Source organism: Urocitellus parryii, chromosome 9, assembly GCF_045843805.1.
Source record: "Urocitellus parryii isolate mUroPar1 chromosome 9, mUroPar1.hap1, whole genome shotgun sequence".
NCBI lineage: Eukaryota > Metazoa > Chordata > Mammalia > Rodentia > Sciuridae > Urocitellus > Urocitellus parryii.
Window position 1 is genome coordinate 7,837,283 of NC_135539.1, and position 21,820 is coordinate 7,859,102.

At 46.2% G+C, this 21,820-nt stretch overlaps 2 protein-coding genes across 3 annotated transcripts in view; one reads left to right on the forward strand and one right to left on the reverse strand.

Annotated features, from left to right (window-relative positions):
• Positions 1–21,820, forward strand: part of Ift140 (intraflagellar transport 140) — a 76,084-nt gene that overhangs the window by 11,863 nt on the left and 42,401 nt on the right. For both annotated transcript variants that reach the window (XM_026385607.2, XM_026385609.2), the window contains exons 7-17: positions 990–1,081; positions 2,045–2,151; positions 2,534–2,679; positions 4,311–4,514; positions 4,900–4,972; positions 6,130–6,221; positions 8,521–8,648; positions 11,182–11,299; positions 16,216–16,346; positions 19,609–19,777; positions 21,062–21,193. In XM_026385607.2, coding sequence (XP_026241392.2) covers positions 990–1,081; positions 2,045–2,151; positions 2,534–2,679; positions 4,311–4,514; positions 4,900–4,972; positions 6,130–6,221; positions 8,521–8,648; positions 11,182–11,299; positions 16,216–16,346; positions 19,609–19,777; positions 21,062–21,193 — 1,392 coding nt within the window. The remainder of the gene's footprint in view (positions 1–989; positions 1,082–2,044; positions 2,152–2,533; positions 2,680–4,310; positions 4,515–4,899; positions 4,973–6,129; positions 6,222–8,520; positions 8,649–11,181; positions 11,300–16,215; positions 16,347–19,608; positions 19,778–21,061; positions 21,194–21,820) is intronic.
• Tmem204 (transmembrane protein 204) overlaps positions 1,068–21,820 on the reverse strand; it is a 46,001-nt gene continuing 25,248 nt past the window's right edge. The window contains exon 3 of the mRNA XM_026385612.2: positions 1,068–1,152. Coding sequence (XP_026241397.1) covers positions 1,124–1,152 — 29 coding nt within the window. The 3' untranslated portion in view covers positions 1,068–1,123. The remainder of the gene's footprint in view (positions 1,153–21,820) is intronic.

Here is a 21,820-nt window from a genome sequence, read left to right on the forward strand (position 1 = left end):
GTGCTTCTGTATAAGGTTGCTCAACCACCAAGTGCAGCTCACTGAGGGTGCTGTTGCCTACCATCCTCCTGGTAGTTTGTTGACTTAGACTGTAGAAACTCATCCTCCTTGGATAACACTGAACTCTAAACATATTCCTGTAGATTACAGAGTTAATTATTTTGTAAGTCAATCTGAGTTTGGTCATGCTGTAACAGCAGCTGAGAATGTGGTTACTAAGCCATGTGGATGTGGGGTCTTAGTCAGCCAGGGTCACCCTAACATCCAACCACAAATTTTATGGCTTAATGTCAGATATTTCTCATTTGTAGTCTAGGCCAGTTCTGGGTTGGAAGTCCCAGATCAAGGATGTAGTCAACTCATGTCCTGGCTTGCAGACAGCCCTCTCTTACTTGACCCTCACATGGAGGCAGGGCAGAGCAGGGTAGAGAGCATGTTGGAGGTTAGGGTGAGCACCACAGTCCTATTAGATGAGGCCCTGATTGCCCCACCCACCCTAAGGTATCCAACATTAATGCTTCCTAAAGGCTCTGTCTGCAGATAGAGTCACATTGGTGTTCAGGGCTCCAGCACATGAACTTTAGGGAGAGAGAATTCAGTCTTAGCACCTGGCTTCAGGTGCCCTGCTCAGCTACTGAACTGGCTGGCAGGCCCTGAACAAGTTTGTCTCTGCAAAATGGGGATAGTAAGACTAGCCAGGAAGGTGTGGTTGAAACCGAGCAGGGAAGACCCAGCTCAACTTGATAATCACTCGGTAAGAGATTCCTGCCATGCAGCATGCTTTAGGTGGCCATCATTTCACAGATGAGTCATTGTTTGCTTTAGCCTCTCCATACTAAAAAACAAAGATACCTCTCAGTTGTCATCATTTGCCCTGTGTTTCATCCACTGAGTGAGTCTCCATGAAATCACTGAAGACCAAATTCTAACCTAACAGGGTCTCAGCAGGAGCCATGTGCTTTTCTCTGGTTGCTTTTTTTCTTGTACAGGTGAAGCTAAGTGGGAAAAGGGGTCTCCAGGCAGACATCGCTTTGATTGAGGGCAGTCTTCTCGTGATAGCCACAGGGGAAGCAGTTCTCAGGTGAGAGCTTGTCTTTTCTGTGCGCACTTCTGGAAAATCCTGTCAGGAACAGACTTTTAAGTAGACTTTTCCTGGAGAGAAGAATACATAAATAAAATTTAGCTGGGCACAGTCATGCATGCCTATAATCCCAGCAACTTGGGAGGATGAGATAGGAAGATTGCAAATTCAAATCCAGCTTCTGCAACAGTGAGGCACTTGTGATGTAGTGAGACCCTGTGTCTAAATAAGATATATAAAAAGTGCTAGGGATGTTGCTCAATGGTTAAGCACCCCTGGGTTCAATTCCTAGTACCAAAAAAAAACAAAGAATGAAAATATACATGTTATAGTGGCCCCAGAAGTCCCCACCAGCCATCACTGTTCTCCCTGCAGTTTCCACCCTAGTAGGTAGTACAGCCCCAATGTCTGCCCCTGCTCAGATGTTTGGATTTGTTGTTTGTTTGAACCAGGGGTGCTTAACCACTGAGCCACATCCCTAGCCCTTTATTTTTTATTTTGAGATAACGTCTCACTAAGTTGCTCAGGGCATCACTAATTATTTTGTTTTATTGAGTCAGGATCTCATTGTGTGGCCCAGGCTAATCTTCAACTCCTGGGTTCAAGGAGTCCTCCTGCCTTGGCCCTGTCTTATTTAGCTTGGCATAAATGGAATTATGCATTTTTGGTCTCCTTTGTCTTGCCATTTTAATCAACATGATGTTCAGAGCCTTTCTCATGTTGCCACATGTAGTTTGGGTTCTGTGTTCTTTTTGAGCTAATGTCATACACTAACAAATTGCTCTCTTTAATATAAACAGAGTGTAAGATAGTCCTAAAAGTAACATTAGCTCTCTATACCAGAGTCTGAAGAGTGCATCTCTTTCCTGATCTTAAGTGTTCTGCACAGGTTCAGCAGCCCTGAGAGCAGAGGCAGAAGCTACTAACAAGGCCCCTCTATGGGCTATCTTATTTCTATTGTAGATTCTGGGACGTGGAACGAGGAGAGAATTACATACTGTGTCCAGAGGAGAAGTTTGGCTTTGAAAAAGGAGAGAATATAAATTGTGTGTGTTACTGTAAAGCCAAAGGTGAGGCTTCCTGGAAGAAATAGAACAGCTCCCAACATGATGCTCAGTCTGCAAGCTAATTATGGTGAAATTCAGGGGGCTATTCACAGAATAGTAAACCAGTCCTAAATATCATCAGTAAAGGATCAGCAAGTGACAAACTGACTGCATGCACGTGTTACCTCCTGAGCTCCATGAGACAGGACTGTGTGTGCGCACACACACACACAGAAGGGATGGGAGGTGAGCCACGGTGATGTTTGGTCCGTGCCTTCTGGTGCTCACCAGTGTTGGAGCAAAGAATCTGGGAGCCACTGGACCCAGGGAGAGGCTGATGCCTCAGAAAAGAGGGTTGGAATCTGGAATGCTTCTCAGTTAGCATTCACCTTATTCTCACTTGTAGGTCTTCTGGCAGCTGGTACTGATAAAGGGCGAGTAGCCATGTGGAGAAAAGTACCAGGCTCCTGGAGCAGCCGAGGGGTAGAGGGCAAGGACATGTGGACCCTTCAAACCCCTACTGAGCTTGAGGGAAGCATCACACAGATAAAGGTAAGCTCTGCAGGAGGATTTTATGCACTCATTCTCTGCTGCACAGAAATGGAGGGAGCAATCAGCTTTGAACCTAGTTTCATCAGTTACATGAGTTAAAACTACATAAAAATAGCAATAACAAAAAAAATTTAAAGAGCTTTTGGATTTCAGAATTGCAGATAAGAGATTGTGGACCTATGTTTATACCTATCCACCTATCCTTCTGTCTTTACGTACATATATACCTATATGTTAAAAAGAGTTTTACTGAAACATAATTTGCATAATCAAATTATTTTTAGTATATTCACAGAGTTCTGCAGCCATCACAATGAATCTTAAAACATTTTATCACCCTAAAAAGAAACTCATGTACACTGCCTGTTTCCCGTTCTTCCAGCCCTAGTAATAGACTTTTTTTTTTTTTTTTTTGGTGGTGCTGCTGGAGATGCTGGAGATTAAATCCAGGGTCTCAGCCCTATTTATTTTGAGATAAGGTCCCACTAAGTTGCCCAGGCTGGCTTTGAAGTTTGTGATCCTCCTGCCTTGGCCTCCTGAGTAGCTGGAATTATAGCCATGGCCACCACACCTGACGAGTGATCCACTTTCTGTCTCTGGGTTTTCCTCTTTGGGACAGTTCTTCAAAGTGGAATCATATAACATGAGGTCTCTTGTGACTGGTTTTGCTCACTGAGCACCAAGCTTTCCAGGTTCATCTGCACTGAAGCAGGCGTCGGTACTCCCTCCCTTTAGTGCCAAGTAGTATTGTGCTGTGTGGATGGGCCAGCTTAGCGTTTCATCAGCTTGTGGGCACTGGGGGCTGCTGTAAGTAATGCTGCTGAGAATGTCTGCATGGCTTTCATTTCTTATGGGCATTTGTTTCTTTTTTAAAATCACCATTGTTCATTTGATGTTCTCTGTTTGCTAAGACGTAACCCTTGCACCTTCCTGTTCTTCACAGGCATGACTCATGGCAGCACATGTATTGTGGCAACTACTTTGCAATCTTCCCAAGCCCAACATCTGAACCACTCGCGGTTCTTTTTTTCCTTATATATGAGTTATATTCTTTTCTTCAGTGGTTCTTAATTTTTTGTTGAAAACTGAACATTTTAGATAGATTTGAAAGCTTAATATGAAGTTAGGAAACTGACATTTCACATCACCAGAGGAAAGGTGAAATTCTTATCAATTCATAGAAAATAAATATCCCTATGTCATAATCAGAAAAGCAAATTTCTAAAGATGCCCTGCTACACAGAAGTGGAGACACAAGCTAGAAGAGCCACTCAGATGTCTACCTGCTGTCTCACTGCTCAACGAATCAGTACTTTGAAATTTCTCTACAGAATACGTATTTAATCCTTGTGAAAAAATTTTAAGTTTTTTTTTTAATATTTATTTTTTAGTTGTAGTTGGACACAATAACTTTATGTGGTGCTGAGGATCAAACCCAGGGCTTTGCACGTGCTAGACGAGCGTTATACCACCAAGCTACAACCCCAGCCCCTTAAGTTATTTTTTAAAGAATAAGAAAAGGTTCTTGGAAAATGGTTTGCAGATCCTTATATGGAATGTTTATATGTTCCTCTGGTGTATCTCTGCTTTATTCACACATCTGTTCTTTTTCTTCTAACACGGGACTGAAGTGGGGCTCCAGGAAGAACCTGCTGGCAGTGAACAATGTCAGCTCTGTGGCAATCCTCAGTGAGCAGGCCATGTCATCGCACTTCCATCAGCAAGTGGCTGCCATTCAAGTCTCTCCAACCTCAGTCAATGTGTCTTTCCTGTCCACTGGGGCAACACACAGCCTGCGCACAGACATGCACATCAGTGGAGTGTTCGCCACCAAGGTGACTGCTGAGATTGACCCACAGTGTCTGTCATGAGGGGTCTTCAGTGTAGACGAAAAATGTGCTGAGTTGTTGGGGTAATCAAGATAGCGAGGATCCTGGATGGCAGCTTGGACCATCCCCAGTTCCATCCTGGATTATCTTATTTCCTGAATCTTCATGTTCATCATTTAAGAAAAAAGTAAAAACTCAGGTATTTTCCATAACATGAAAGTCAGTTCTAAGCCATGTATGTGGAGGATTCGGTGAACTGATGATAGGCTGACAGCCTGGCAACCCTCAGCAATAGAGGAGGAGGAGGAAGAGGCCAGGCTTGGGGAAGTGTCAGCAGCATCTACACCTCCGTCCCCTGACCTTTGCTTTTGGATACCCACATTCTCTTTAGGATGCTGTGGCTGTCTGGAATGGAAAGCAGGTGGTGATCTTTGAGCCTTCTGGAGCCGTGTTACGGAATGCAGGTGGGAATCTTCACACTCCCACAGAGGGGACCACCACCTAAAGAGAGGGGAGTGGTCAGGGCTGACATGGTGGTTGACGAGAAACCATTTCAGCTCTTAAACCTGTGCCTGTATTTCCGAAGCCAGTGCTGCAGGTCATCAGGATGTGCTCTCTCAGTTTGCCATCCTTCTACACCATGCTTCCCTTCATCCTGCTGACCTCTGGGCTCTCTTAACTCAGGAGACTTGTCATTATGCTGTCCTAGGGGTGGTTATCTCCTGCTTCTCTGGGAATGTTCCCTGCTCCCTCATGTGTTTCCTTGATTTCAGGGGCCTTCCTGTGTGAGTCCTCCATGTATGAGGACAGCGTTTATATAGTGGAGCCAAATCAAGTTCACACTATTCTTTGTCTCCCCCAACACTTTGTTGCCTAAATTTCTCTGGCATTTTTCACGTTATTACATAGATAATTCACTGGCTTTCTCCCCTTTTTTCTGCGGACTCCCAAAAAATGAGGATGAGCTCCTCACCCCGTTATACCCCACACAGCAGATACTGAGGTCTTTCTAGTTTTGAGGTGTCATTGTCTCCCTGACCAAACAAGTAGCTTGTTATTAGCACCAGACTAGAACATGTGGCTTCCAGAGTTCCACCTGCATGACCACTAAGCTGTGCTGCTAGGAGAATGTCCAGCTGTGAGCCCCCATGGCAGGCCCGGTTCCTCAGGAGCTGTCAGTCTCTATGCTCAGAGCCTTGGCTCCCTTGTTGTTGTTGTAGTTGGACACAAGACCTTTATTTTATTTATTTTTATGTGGTGCTGAGGATCAAAACCAGGGCCCCACACATGCTAGGTGACTGCTCTACTACTGAGCCACACAACTCTAGCCCCCTCAGCTCCCATTTTTTTAAATTCTTTTTTCCCTTTTTATATTTTGTTTATTTATTTTGCTGAATTTCTTTTAATTTTTATTTTAATTTTTTTCTCATTTTTGTTTCCATTTTTTATTCCTTTTTCATTTTGGCTTCTTTTGGCTCATGTGCAAGATCAGATAATGGGTTGCTCATGAATCAGCTATAAGGGCCGAGACGCTTAGGGGCTCTTTGTGAGATCTTTTTCAGCTCTGTGGAAGTCTGGGACAGTGGGCTGCTATTGTTCTGATACTCATCCTTGATTTCAGGGGCCTTCCTGTGTGAGTCCCCAGTGGTCGCCATGTATGAGGACAGCGTTTATACAGTGGAGCCAAATCGAGTTCAGGTTCGGACCTGGCAGGTAGGTAGCTGCTACTTAACAAGTGGACTGTGGTTGTGAAGACAGACACTGTCTCGGGAGCCCAAGCCTGGTGTTGGCCTCACCTGGCTTTGTTCATGTCTCCCTACTGGGTGGAGAAGAAACGGGTCCTGAAACAGCTGCTGCACCTATGATTGCTGTGACCTCTGAAATCGGAGGACAGGGCAAGACTTTGTTGAACCTAGAAAGCCATGGGTAGGAAGTAGGAGGAAACACTTCTTGGGCTAAGCGAGCTTCCCAGAGGCTGAGTGGCGTTCAGTTCAGGATATGATATCTGCTGTGTCTTAGGGTAGGCCATGTGGGAGTGAAGTCTGCCTGCAGAGTCACAGGCCTCCAGCACACCATCTTTTTCCTCTTTGTCAGTGTGAAGCCAGATACCCATGCCCTGTCCACATCCCAGACGTTTGTTGGAACCTGGGACTGACATGCTGTTAGCTTCCTGCAGCCGTTATAACAAATTACCACAGCTAGGTAGCTTAAAACAACAGAAATATATTCTCTCACAGCTCTGGAAACCAGAAGTCTGAAATTCAAGTGTCAGCAGGGCAGGTTCCTTTGTGGGAGGGGGGTTAGGTCTCTTCCTGCTTCTGGTGGTACCGGTGATCTTTGCTGTTCCTTGAGTTGTGGAATTCCTCACTCCGTCTTGTCTTTATATGCCTGCTCCCTTGCATCTGTGTCTACTCTTCTGAGTCTTATAAAACAGTCTCCCTGGGGATGTAGCTCAGTGGTAGAGCATGCACTTGGCCTGCAGGAGGGCCTGGGTTCAGTCCCCAGGAACCCCCAGAAAACTTGTCACTGGGTTTATGGCCCACCCTAAGCTAGAATGATCTCATTTCAGAATCCTGGGCTTAATCACATCTGCAAAGACCCTTTTCCCAAATAAGATCATATCCAGGGGCTGGGGTTGTGGCTCAACAGTAGAGCACTTGCCTAGCGTGTGTGAGGCCCTGGGTTCAATCCTCAGTACCACATAAAAATAAATAAATAAAGGTATTGTGTCTGACAACAATAAAAAAATAAATAAGTGGATGAATAAATAAATAAAGCGATCATATCCACTGACTTGAGCAGTCATACCTTTTGGGGATGCCATAGTTAAATCCACTATATGTAGCAACATTCTGTGATTGTGGAGAGCCTTGGCCACAGCCCTGGTTTAGCCATATGGTTTTTATCCAGCTTTGAGCTCTTTCTTGGAACTCAGTGATTACTTAGGGCTGCCACATCTGTGACCCCACACCTCAACTTCTGCTCATGCAGGCCTCTTTAATGGAGTTGTCATTTTTAGTTGGTGGTCAAGAAGTAAACAAGATGGTGATAAGAAAGCCAAAGCCAGAAGAAACAAGGACTACCATGGTGGGAGTGAGACTCAGAGGACCAGGCACTCCACAGAATACCAGGCCTGCTCAGGCAGGATTGTGGCATGTTCTCCAAAATTCAGGGATAGTGAAAGTGACTTTCTAAAAATATAGATGATGTGAAATCATTTCCCAGCCCCAAACCCTGCAGAGTCTTTTGCTTCACTTAGAGTAAAATCTGACTTCCCTGGACCTGCAGTAATGCTGCCCACACAGCTACTGTTCACCCTCCAAGCAGGCCACTCCCACCATTGCTCTCTTCTGCCTACTGTGTGGGTCTGAGATACCAACCCCATGCTCTACTTCAGTGTGTCTCATCTTCCCTGGAATGCCACCCTGGGGTCTCCAAATAGCTAGCCCCTTCCTTTCTGTCTTTGCCTCCTTTAAAACATCACCCCAGACAAGACTTGTGTCTCTTAAACACTTGATTGGATTATGAGGTAAGCATAGAAATAGATGCGTCAAGCTTTGTACTCAGCTCAGTAATTTCCACAAATGGAATGTACCCAAGATATGACTAGCATCCTGGTAGAGCTCCTTCCTCTCCCAGCCTCCCCACCCAAGGGAATGATGCACATGACACCAACAGTGTAACAAGTATCACTGGAGCTTTAACACAGCACTTTCTACAGACAAGGCTCCCAGACCAACCCACATAGATAGAATCCACCCTCCCCTGCGTACTTTCTGCATCCTGCACTTGCCCTCAGGTGCTTCTTACCCAAAATTCCTCCTGTCAGCCTGACTGCTCTCTGTCTCGTCTATAGCAGTAGGCACCAGGGCTTTCTTGGAAGGGCCCCATCTTTCCCCTGTAAAACTCAATTGATCATAGTGCTGGGCACATGAATTGCTATGGGTAATATTGAGTGACAGAGGAAATGCTATGACTGAGCCACTGCCTCAGCTCCTCCTCTTTTCCTTAGGGGACTGTCAAACAACTCCTGCTGTTCTCTGAAACAGAGGGAAACCCGTGCCTCCTGGACATCTGTGGGAATTTCCTGGTTGTAGGGACAGACTCCGCTCACTTTAAAAGCTTTGATCTTTCCCGAAGGTACAGTTTTTTTCCTGAAACAAAGTGTTACATTTTTTGAGTTAAGAGACAGTATGGTAAGTAGAAAATGGAATAGATGCCAGAAATCTCAAGTTCTTATTTCAACATTAACATACCACTGTATGTGTGTGTGTTGTCAGGAATTGAACTCAGGCCCTTGCATGTATTGGGCAAGCACTCTACCTCTACTGCTGAGCTATACCCCCAAGCCTTCATCTCACTTTTTTTATATGATATTTTGGTACCAGGAACTGAGCCTAGGGGGTGCTTTGCCACTGAACCACATCCCCAGCTCTTTTTATTTATTTTGAGACAAAGTCTCACTAAGTTGCTGAGACTGGCTTTGAAATTGTGATCCTCCTGCCTTGGTCTCCTGAGCCACAGAGATATAGGTGTGTGCTACCACACTCAGCTCCACCTCACTTTTTGATATGCCATGTGTCTGGCCTGAATTCTTAATCTTCACATAGTAAGGTGAAGTATGGACATGTTCTGGTGTGAAGCATTCCTGTGTGACAGGTACATGATACTTCATTTGTCAGAACTGTAGGACTTCATGCCCAAGTGTGAACCTTAGCACAGGGAAAAAATAAAAATCATTGAAACATTGGGCGATCCCAGAACAGAATAGAGAAGGTGCTTTCTGCTCAGTCCAGGTGTATTCAGATGTTTGAAACAACCTCAGTGAAGGGAGTGGGAAAAGGTGCTATCCCAGTGAGCCTGGATGTGGACAAAGATCTTAATTGAAGGGCAGGAGGAACATGCAGAACACTGCTCTCTGGTTGAGAGGTCTCTCCCTCGACAGACCCAGAAGTCTGCTGCTGTTGCTCACATAAATGGAACTTAACATAATGTGAAATAAGTGGATGATGGATGATAAGAACCGAGGTTCTATCCGCTGAAAGTGGGCAGGAGCCAGAATGATCCATGGGATGGTGGTTTAGGCCTGAAGATGTCAGGATAAGCCCATGGTTTACCTAACATGGATGTAAGTACCACTTAAGCTGACAGTCGCAGATATGTCTCTGCACTCATTGGTGTACACATGTTTCTGTGCTGTCAGCTGACTGGGCCTAGAAGCAGCAACACCCCAGTAGCAACAAGCATAACTACTACCCAGATCTTGATTTCTAACACCTTCTACAATAAAAGGAACCAGGGCTCTGGAGAAATAGCTGATTCTAGGTCTGGGGCAAAAAAATAAGATGAATTGTACCATCTTATACCAGAAAGTAAGGAACTGCTAGAAACAAAATAAATAAAGAAGATCTCACAATGACAGAGGAAGGTCAGAGACAGGAACCAACTGAAAGGGCCCAATAGGCAAAGTTGAAACAATTTTTTTAAATATTTATTTTTTATTTGGACACAATACTTTTATTTATTTATTTATTGCACCCAGGACCTCTCACATGCTACACTAGGCAAGCACTCTACCACTGAGCCACAACCCCAGCCCAAAGTTGAAACAATATGAGCAACAAAATAATAAAGTTCATACTGATGTGAATGACCAAGTCAGTCATCAATGGGGAGAAGAGAGAAACATTCCTTACTAAAGAATTTATGGAGCCACTCATCACTCCTTCAGACTGGGCTGCACTGAGTTCTTTCCAGAGAGCACAGCGTAGAAGGGGAGGCACTTCACAGTAGAGAAACCCGACATCCAAGGTCCATACCAAGAGATGGCCTGGATGTGGTGCAAGGAGCAGGCACCTCACTTCTGGTTTTCCTCCAAAAGCTCACAACACCACTCCAATAGAGAGATCCCAGTAGAGGAGCATCCTACCCCACACCTGCGTGGAACTGCACAGCTGTCAGGCTCATCACAACCCAGCCAAGAAGAGCCTGAGGAGATAAATGATGTATCAGATGGGTTCAGAATGGACTCCTGGGACAAAAAAAACATTAGGGGAAACAAGGGAAGGTGAATAAAGTGGAAAAATGCATAAGCTATGCTGTATACGTAGTACTATGATATTGGCAGCAAGCTAGATATAGCTGAAGGCCTCTGGCAGGGAGCTGGTCCCAGATAGCTGTAGGATAATTGGCCTATTGTGCCACAGGAGGTCCCCAAGGCCTGAGTGAAGGGAAAACATGAGGTGCAGAGTAGCATTCTTAGGAGCTACTTATGTGTGAGCAGAGGAGGGGCACCAAGAACATGGATTTGTATTTGATTGTAACAGTATATGTAGTTTTAGTTGGGCCCATTGGCACATACCAGTAATCCCCGTTTCTTGAGATGCTGGGTCAGGGGGAGCTCAAGTTTGAGGCCAGCCTGGGCAACATAATGAGACCCTATTTCAAAAAAAAAAAAAAAAAAAGAAATAACCAATAGATGAGGTTTAAAAGCTCACTGCATTCTGAGCTTGACTTGTGCCATGTGCACATGTGGTAGCAGGGTGAGAAGCAGTGAGTTGCCAAGCAGAACTCACCCCAAGCTGAGGCCTAAGACAAAGAAACAGGCCCTTTCTATGACCTACCCATGACACAGATCTCTGACTTGCACTAGATTCTCCCTTTTTTCCTACAGAGAGGCAAAGGCCTACTGCAGCTGCAAAAACCTGGCCGAAGTGATCCCTGGGGTGGGGGCCATCGCTTCTCTCAAGTGCAACGCCAGCGGGAACAAGATCAGTATCCTCCTCAGCAAGGTGAGGCTCATATCCCTGCTGGTGACCCCACCATGCCTCATGGGTCTCAGTCCACTGGGACCTCTCCTGCAGGGTCCCATCCTCCCATGCCCTCCATTTCTTACTGCACACCTGCCTGCCCACTTTCGATCTTTTCCTGCCTTTTTTTTTTATTATTATTATTTATTTTTTAGTTTTCGGCGGACACAACATCTTTTTGTTGTTGTTGTTGTTTTTTTTTTGGTGTGTGGTACTGAGGATCAAACCCGGGCCACACACATGCCAGGCGAGCGCGCTACCGCTTGAACCACATCCCCAGTCCCTTTTCCTGCCTTTCTATTTCATCAGAAATAATTGTTTCTACAGAGAGCCCTTCACCCCTTCTCTGTTTTGCATGTTTTTCTCACTCAATGACTAAGTTCTCGTTGGCACACGAAGGGATAATAAGGACTGTTGCAGATGAGCCTTTAAAGCATCTTACTTGGTGAAGTAGGATGTGGTGTGAAGAAGGGATCTGCCTCCACCAGCCCTGCTCCTGTGTTCATTCAGGGGTTAATTGCTGGCTGCCCTCAGTGGGGCAGGAACTGAGCAAGTTACTGAAATGCAAGGACTCAACCTCCCCTGTGGGTAAGCAGACAAAAGTTACCATGGAGTTTTCATACTGTGGCGACTATGAGGAGGTGGGTTGTGTCAACAGCCCTGAGCACCTTGAGGAGGTGTCAGTAGAACTAAGATAGGAGCCATCAGAGGTGAAAGCACAGCAGGCAGAGTGTGGCCTCCCCAAAGGGCAGCCTCAATGGTGAAAGGAACAGCAAGGTTTGTGTGGTCACCTGGCCAATGTTGGCTTTGGTGCAGAGAGAAGCCTGGCGTCAGTGTTGAGGGTGGTTTTAAACAGTGGATTAAGAGAGGCAAGGCAGATGCAAAGGTTACCCTGGCATCCATCACCAATGTCCTAGAGGGACTGGCCATGAAATGGGAGTGGTAGCCATTGGGCTTGGTAACCTGTTGTCCTGTTTGGGAGGACAGCTGTTGTTGAGATATCTCCCCCGTTTTCAACCCACATAGCATTTGGGGGGGAAGGTGGGCATGTCAAGTTGTGGGGCAGGATAGGTAGGTTTGTTAAGTTAGGGGCAAGGACTGAAGTCATGTCCAGTGGTGGAGGGGGCAGAGAAGTGGGCATGTCTAGTTGGGGGTGGGGAGGGAAGGTTGTGTGTCGGGTTGAGGGTAGCATATGTACAGTTCCATACCTACTAGCAGCAAACTTGGATCTCAAGAGAGGGCTGGCTGGAGATGAGGATAAAGGGACAGGCATTGGCTTGTGCCCAAAGGAGATGCTTCAGGAGGAAATGAAGCAGGTGCTGCTAGCCCCCAAGAACCCAATTGTGCCCTGAGAAAACCACATAAATAGGTTTGGCCAGGGAAGTGGGCTGCTGAGTGCAAGGTGGCAGCTTAGGGTCCAGAGGAGGTAGACAGTTCCCATCTTTCCTTCAGCAGCTGGGCAATGCTGAGTTGTGCATGCCAGGAAATGAAAGCAGAGGCCAGGGACCTTGTGTGCAATCTAGTACCACTGGAGGCCCTTGAGGCTCCAGAGAGGCCATGGTACTGAGTAGGGACAGTACACAGTACTCCAAAGGGGCAGAAATAAGGTTGCAGGTGAAGCTGAGGGAGGTTTGTACTGCTTTGAAGACTCTTAAAACAGAGAGGAAGGTCCTGGGGGAGGGGGATAGAAGAGGGCAGAGTGGAGGAGGAGCTGGTCCTTGCTGTCTCTGCATCTCTTCAACAATGCTCTTCCATGTAACAAAAGCAAGAAATGAGTATAAAGCCTAACCTCAACTAGAACAGCAGAACTGGCAGTGAAGGGCGGCATCCCCAGTCCCATAGGCCCCCATGGCAGCCAACATGGCCAGGATAGAGCCTTCTCATGGTCCTGGAGAGAGGGAGGCAGGATGAGAGGGGCTCCAGACCCATGGCATTGAGCATGAGAGCTGTGTTGCAGGTGCTTTCCCCTCAGTGCTTTCACTCTATGTATTGCATTTATGAAGATGTTGAGAAACTGATGTTTCTATGTAGTCAAACCTATTAATGGTTCCAGTTTGAGATTTCTTCTCTGGCTTTTAAGCTTACAGTATCTTCTGTTTAAACTTTTGGCAAGGGGCTGGGGATGTGGCTCAAGCAGTGGCGCGCTCGCCTGGCATGCGTGCGGCCCAGGTTCGATCCTCAGCACCACATACAAACAAAGATGTTGTGTCCGCCGAAACTAAAAAATAAATAAATAAATATTTTTAAAAAAACTTTTGGCAAATATTCATTTCCTTAGTTTTCCTTTCGAAAGTACTCACATCCCATTTCCTGCTCTAATATCTGCTGGAATAAAGTTTCCCACAGTCTCCTTAAGTTCTGGACATGTGTTCCCCTAGCACTGGTGCATGGGTTTGCAAAGCCCAGGGCTGGCATCTGAATCATGTCCACTGACCAGAGTTTTGTTTAAGAATGATGTGTATGAACTGCACAACCCAGAGGCTTGTAATGCAAAAATAATAATAATAATAAGAGAGCTCATGTATAATTGGCATAATTTTGCGTGAACATACTTTGTATACAGAGTTACAAAAAATTATGCTGTGAATGGATAATATGATTGTAATGCATTACACTATTGTCATGTATGTAAGAAATATAAATAAATAAATAGAAATAAGGGCTGAGCTCAGTTGGTAGAGTGCTTGCCTCGAATGCACAAAGGCCCTGGGTTCAATCCCCGGCAGCATTAAAAAAAAAAAAAAGGAAATAAATGATTAGCTAGTAGAACTAGTGACATGGTGACATTATCAGTTGCATTTTGTACCTGCTGATTCCCTGGTCTTGACTTTTTTTTCCCCCTAGTACTGGAGATTGAACCCAGGGGTGTATTTTGTTTTTTATTTTATTTTGAGACAGGATCTTGTTAAGTTGCTTATGGCCTCCACAAATTGCTGAAGCTGGCCTTGAACTTGCATTCCTCCTGCTTCGGCATCCCAAACTGCTGGGATTACAGGCGTGTGCCACCACACCTGACTCCTTGATCCTGTTATTGATGATTCTGATATGAGTCCCTTATCTGAAGAGCAGCCCAGCATGTGTTGAACCAAGATTCATTCCCACAGCCCTTACTTTGATAGCTTGGCTAGGTCCAGGGAAGAAAGAATGTGAGGGAGAAGTGCAAGAGATAGAGGCATCATGAGCTTATGGAGAGAGGCCAGCTGAAGAAAAACAGGGAGACTAGAACCTCAGGACAGTCTCCAGGAAGAGGACAGCCTCTGCCCCAAGGACAGCTGTGTGTTGGTGCAGTCCACAAAAGCAGGTGCAAAAGAGCTCCTCACCCAGAATCACCCAAGGCAGCCATGTCAGAACCTCTGGGTGGAAGCCAGGATCTGCTCTGTGCTCTGTCACCTCCACAGGCATTTAGGAGTGCTTTCAACAGGAAAGACTGTGTTCTAGATACAGTTTTCAGGGTACATGAAGGATCTTCAGAAAAGGCTGCCACTGCTAACGCTTCTGGGGTTTAGATCAGTATTTGCCCACTATTTTCCTCCATAGTTGAAGATGGAGGAGGGTCTCTAAAAAGCTGAGGTATAATTCACATAACACAAAATGAGCAATTTAAATTGAACTATTCAGTGGCACTGAGTACATTCACATTATTGTATAGATTCCACTTCTGTCTAGTTCTAAAATGTCTTCAATCCAAATGTCATAGCAGCTGGGCATGGTGGTGCAGTTGTGCATGGCTGGAGCAGGAGGATCATAAGTTCAAGGCCAGCCTCAGCAACTTAGCAAGACTCTGTCTCAAAATAAAAAGAGCTGGAATGTAGCTTAGTGGTAAATCATCCTTGAGTTCAATACCCAACACCAGAAAGAAAGAAAGGGAGGGAGGGAAGGAAGGAAAGAAGGAAGGAGAAAGACTTGGGGGGTAGTAGGAGAGAGAAAGAAAGAAAATGCCATCACCCTTAGCAGTCTGGCCCTATTCCCCTATCTCCTCAGCTCCCTGCAACCACTAGTTGCTTGCTGTCTGTGTTTGCCTCTTCTAGCCACTGTATACAAATGTAACAGTGGTGCAGTAACCTGTGTGCCTGCCTGCCTGCCTCTCACTGAGCTTGCTTCCATAGCTCGTCCAGGGCTTCAGATCTTTCTTATGGCTGAGTACTACTCCTTGGTAGGATGGACCACATTTTGCTGACCATTCATCTGTCTTTGCACACTTGCTGTCTCCCCTTGTTCATGAGTAGTGCTGCTGTGAACTTGTGAGTGGAGCAGTCATTTTAGAAAGTTTCCCAGGCCACCCTGGACAGCAGGCTGAGCGCGAGCAGTGTGGGCTTGCTCAGGATACGGTGTGGTGAGCCTTGTGATGCTTCCACTCCTGGCCTTATGGTGGACAGTACTTACTCCCTGGTGTAGTCAGCCTCCAAGTGGTGGTGGTGGTGGTGCGGCGGAGGTGGGTACTGGGGATTGAATCCAGGCCGAGTTCACCACCAAGCTATATCCTGCCCTTCCCCCTTTGTTTTTTATTTTAAGAGATGGTCTCATTAGTTGTCCAGGCTGGCCTTGAACTTGCAATCCATACCTCAGCCTCCTGAGTTGCTGGGAGCACGCAGCTCCAGCCTCCATTTTGTGGAGTGTATTTCATTTTTACCCGGCATGTTGCTCTGTCAGAATTCAGATTCCTACTGATTTCCTGAGTTGATCAACTTCAGCTAGGAAAATATTTCCATTCCATACTAAGAGCAGCTAAACAGTTTTTCAGAATTTGTTTTCTGTTCTCTGACAACATCAAGCAGTCACTTGGAGACTACAGCAGTGGGACAAAAGCAAGCTGGATCTCAGAACATAAGTTCTGAAAGCGTGGCCCACACAGCACTGGTCCAGGCATGTCCCTGAGTTGTCCCATCTTCTCTCCCCAGGTTGACAACAGCCCCGATTCCAAAATCTGCTTCTATGATGTTGAAATGGACACAGTGACTGTCTTCGACTTCAAGGCCAGACAGATTGATCAGAGAGAGTTGCTGTCCTTTAATGGACAAGAGACTAACAAGTAAGATTATGGTTGGGGATTTTGTTGAAGAATGTTGAAAACAGAATTTGCCTATTTCACTTGTTCTTAAGTTATGTTTCAAGCTTCAGAAGTTTACTAGTAGTAAACTTCACAGCATTTACTAGTAGTAAGTACAGGATATATAACAGAAATTTGTGCAGTTGTAGTGGATTCAAGACCTTGGTCTCTGTCCTCCATAGCTAAGGTTCTGGAGTTGGTTGAGTACAAACTTGAACTTTGCCTGTAATCCCAGCGGCTCAGGAGGCTGAGACAGGAGGATTGTGAGTTCAAAGCCAGCCTCAGCAAAAGTGAGTCACTGAGCAACTCAGTGAGACCCTGTCTCTAAATAAAATACAAAATAGGGCTAGGGTTGTGGCTCAGTGGTAGAGCACTCACCTAGTATGTGTGAGACGCTGGGTTCAATCCTCAGCACCACATAAGAATAAATAAAATAAAGGTATTGTGTCCAACTACAAATAAAAAAAATATTTAAAAAAAATAGGGCTGAGGGTGTGGCTAAGTGGTTAGGTGTCCGAGGTTCAATCCCTGGTACCAAAAAAGGAAAGAAAGAAAATGGAACTTGAACTTTGGAGGGGCTCTGGCCATAGGGTCTGTAGAAATGGCCTAGGAGTCACAGGAAAGAGGCAGTAGAGTGAGCCTCACACCCATTGCTGTCTCCAGCAGAAGGGAGGGTACTGTCTTTGTGAAGAATAAATTTGTCTTTCTTCGGAGGTTAATGGAACATACATGTGTAGTTCTTTCTGCCACTGAGAACACATTCTCAGGACGGACCTCAAGTGCTTAGAATAGGTCACCTTCATCCACATTGATTCTGCATGAATTTAGGCAGGAAAGCAAGCCGAGAGCGGTGGGGTCGAGTCTCCCCGTGTCAGTGGCATAGAAGCATAGTTAACATCAGAAGTGGATGCATAAGCAGCGAGGTGAATGCCAACAGGAAAGCATGCCGTGGGCTAGGAGCCGTGGCCACACCTGTGATCTCAGTGGCTCAGGAGGCTGAGGCAGGAGAATTAAGGGTTCAAGGCTAGCCTCAGTAACTTAGCAAGGCCCTGAGCAACTTAGCGAGATCCTGTCCCAATATAAAATATAAAATGGGCTGGAAAGAGGCTGGGGTTGTAGCTCATGGGTAGAGCACTTACCTTGCACATGTGAGGCACTAGGTTTGATCCTTAGCACCACATAAATAAAAGTAAAGGTATTGTGTCCAACTACACCTAAAAATATTTTGTTAAAAAGTGAGGTGGGGGGCTGGGTTTGTGGCTCAGTGTAGAGCACTTGCCTAGTGTGTATGAGACACTAGGTTTAATTCTCATCACTGCATATAAATAAAGTCAGTCCATTGACAATTAAAAATATTTAAAAGAAGGGGGGTGTGGGAGGTGGCTGGAGATGTGACTCAGGAGTTAAGCGCCCAGGTTTGATCCCTGGTACCAAAAGAAGAAAAAAAAATGCCATGGGAATCTTTAGGCATGGATCAGTACATCCCTCAGACTGTACCTCACCAGGGTCCTCACCAAGACCCTTCAAACAGTTTCTCAAACTCTTGAGGGTGCATGGCAATACAGGACGCAGAGCTGCCCCAAGGCTGGAAGAGCAAAGGAACTGAGTGGTGGCTCAGTGCTTGTTCTAGCATCCTTTTTGTTCTGCTCACTACTTTGGGTAGGTTTTTTCATTTTTGGTTTTTTTTGTTTGTTTGTTTTCCTATGCTGAGGGTAAAACTCAGGGTTTGGCACATGCTAAACAAGTGCTCTACTACTGAGTTACATCCTCAGCCCCACTTTCACTAGTTTTAACTTTCCAACACACCTTCTCTTATCCAGCCTCTGAGTCCCCCTGCCTTGTCCCCTTGCCTTTCTTGAGTGATACCTGCCTCATCAGACCCTTCTGTGGAGCCCTATTGACCTGTTGACCTGAAATGCTCTAGCTTGCACCCCTGCTGCTCCCCCAGTTTAACATTCCCATCTTCACTTCTCTCCTAATCCAGCCCCAGTTCTCCTGCTTCAGAACATATGCCTTTGAGCATCTTACCCCTCTGGGATAGTCAGAGCCCACTTCCCAGAGGTCCAGTTCTTACCACAGCACCCTCCCCAGAGGTCCAGTTCTCACCAGAGCACCCTCCTCTTGGCCACCCATATTTAAAACTTCAGAACTAACCTCTTCTTCAAACTCTGCTGTGACCCAAGTCCCCAGTTTTCCCTGTAAAATGTCTTTGAGTTCTCACTTTTCTCTCTTTCATAGTTCATGGCTTCCCTTGAAGGGATAGCAGTCTTCTTTCTGTCCATTCTTCAGCCCTTGCCAGGCCAGTCTCATACCTAAGGAACCACTGTGTCTGGCACTCAGGAAATGCTCTGTCCAAAACACTGTGCACATCACATCTGCAGTGCTAGAGAAGGATGTGGCCCATGGGCACATCTCCAGCTCTGGTGCCAGGAGCATCCATGAGGAATGTTCTTTTTCTGTAGGACTGCGTCCTACCTTGCTACATAGCCAGAATGGGCTGATGAGCCAGCAAACCCCCCGACCCCACCCCTGGGTTGACCATGCACCTCTAGAGGAGGCAGATGAGAGTCACTGTCTCTCAACTCAGGTGCCTTTCCTCTTTTGAAATCTTTTCCATTCTTTTCTCTTTTTTTAATATTTACTTTTTAGTTATAGGTGGACACAATATCTTTATTTCATCTTTATATGGTGCTGAGAATCAAACCCAATGCCTCACGTGTGCTAGGCGAATGCTCTCCCACTGAGCCACAACCCCAGCCCCTAAATCTTTTTCATTCTTTAAACCAGTTCCTTTTGGTCTTCCTGCAGTATTTTGTGGAGTTCAGGGACAATAAAACATGGAATTTCAGAGATGAGAGGAACCATGATAAAATAGGAATCATCACATAGTCACCTCCAAGGCTGGAACCCAGGTCTGCATTTATAAGCCTTGGCATCTGTGCTACCTAGCAGGGGGCACCATCCCACTAGTCCTGGCAAAGGGCCTTCTGGGGAGAGGCCTGGACCCTCTACAAGACCTCCAGAGCCCAAGAATCATGTTCTGCATCCCTCATACTGCACTTTACCAGGACCCTTCAACCAGTTTCTCAAACTCTTGAGCGTGCCCTGACAAGGTGCATGGCAGTATAGGACACTCACCTGCATATGGAGACTGCAGCCTGATGACTGGATGGGACAAGTGGTGTGGGGCATGGTAACAGGAATGCTCTTCTCAATTGGAGATGGCACTTCTCTTCTGTTCTAGGAGCCACATTTTTGCAGATGAAAGGCTGACAAATCATGTTCCCGTGAGTCATTTCTGGGATCAGAGCGAGCCCAGGCTTTTCGTGTGTGAGGTCGTGCAGGAGGTGCTGGGACCCCAACCACAGGCTGCAGACAAGCAGCCCCTCACTCAGGACAGCGCCAGCCCCACGGTACATGACCACTTTGCCACATAGCGTTTGTAGAAACACAGGTGATGGCTGTGTGGCAAGCACAGGATCTTGGTTACTGGGCTTATGGGAGAGTTAGTAAGGAAATGCATTCATGTGGAGGGGAGCATCTGCCTCATGCTTCCCGCCATTTGAAGGCGTGGTTGCCATTCAGAACGGTTTCTCTGGGTCGATGGCGCACAACCCTTCTTGAACGTAGGAAGCCTTTGGTGTGTGGTGCCTCTCTCTTCTTTGGGCTTGGTACAGTTGCTACTCTACCCTTTTTGTCTCCAGGTTCTCTTGTTATCTCAATTGTTATGTTATTCTCCCTCTGAGTTGGGAAACGTGTTGAAGCAGCTCAGGTGGACTAACCCCAACGTTAGCCCATGCTGCAGTCGGACCTGAGGCAGCCTGGCCCTGCTCCATCTATTTTACCACATCCATCACCCTCCAACAAGGCCGACCACCCAAGTCCTTCCTCTACAGAGCCTCCTACCTTCATGCCATGTGCCCCAGGGTGCCTGAGTTGTACCTGGGGCCTCTGACAATGTCCAGCTCTTTGTCTTGCAGGACATCAGATATTGTGAGCCTTCTTCTAACCCACCTCATTCTCAGAGGAATCTGTGTGGGCTCTCAGATAACTAAGCAAAGGGCAGCCCACTCTGAAACTTCAGGACTTGCCTCACCAAGACAGTGAGAAGTGGGCCTGAGCCACACCCCCAGCCCTATTTTGTATTTTATTTAGAGAGAGGTCTCACTGAGTTGCTTAGAGTCCCACTTTTGGAGGCTGGCTTTGAACTGACGATCCTCCTACCTCAATCTCCCAAGCTGCTGGGATTATAGGTGTGCGCCACCGTGCCCTCTCATTTTCATTTTAAATCTTGAGACAGGAACTCACTAAGTTGCCCAGGCCAGCCTCAAACTAGGGATCCTCTTGCCTCAACCTCCCCAGTCACTGGGATTATAGGCACGCACCACCACACCCAGAGTAAAGATACCCAAGGGGTATCTAAAACACAGAGAGAGCCTTTTTGTTATGCCACCAGCTCAGATAGAAGTGACGAATCACTGATGGTCGTCACAGCCTAGGTGGGTTGGGTCCTTCCAACGGAGGCAGATAGCAGTTGAGAAGCCCTAGCGGAAACGGGCCACATGCTCTGAGAAGAGTTGACTCTGTCTCCTATTTTCTCTGGGTTATGTGAACTTCCTGGCAGTGCAAATGGAAATGAGAAGGAAAACAGAAAATGATATTTCCAAACTAAAAACAGTGTTATCCTTTCTTTCCAGGAGGACGTCTTGGTTCTGTCCTTCTTCATTTCCGAAGAGCATAGCTTCCTGCTGTATGAGAGTTTCCCCCGGCCTCCCGCCTACCAAGTGCTGGTGGGGATGGAAGTGCCCCATTATTACTTCACAAGAAAGGTGTGGCTCTGGGGGCTCCTCTGCCCTCCCCGGCTAGTGTGATTCTTGTAAGCCTCATGAGGCACTGAGGTGCATGTTAGTCTTCCAGATTCCCCAATTTCACCTCTCCTTAAGCCACTTTAGCCATCCACTGTAATTTATTACATGAAAATCTACACACACTGATGTCTCCTGGGCTAGGAAAAATTTCAAAAAGTGACTTTGCTATTAGGATGGTCAGAAGTCATGCTGAGCACGTTGGAAATTTAGGAACTATAATTAAAGAAGTAAAAACCATAGTCAAAAATCTCTATAACCCAAGTGTAGAGGCAGTTGCTGTGAACACGGTAGTGCCTCCTTACCAGAGGTTTCATAGAATGGGGTCATTTTCTGCGCACATGAACACATACCTAGCTAGTTGATTTTGAACAAATTCTTTACCTTCCTTGAGACATAGTCTCCTTATGGCCAGGTCCCTTGTAGACCTAAAATCAAATCTGTCTCTGGTTCTGAAATGACATGCTAAATAAAGGGTGCCTGGCATGTCTGCCCAAGAGCATCCTTCATCCAGGAGGACTGGCAGCCTGTGAGTGGCTCCTTTTAGTGGCCTTACCACCCAGTTGTTCTCCAGCCCTGGGGCCTCCAGAG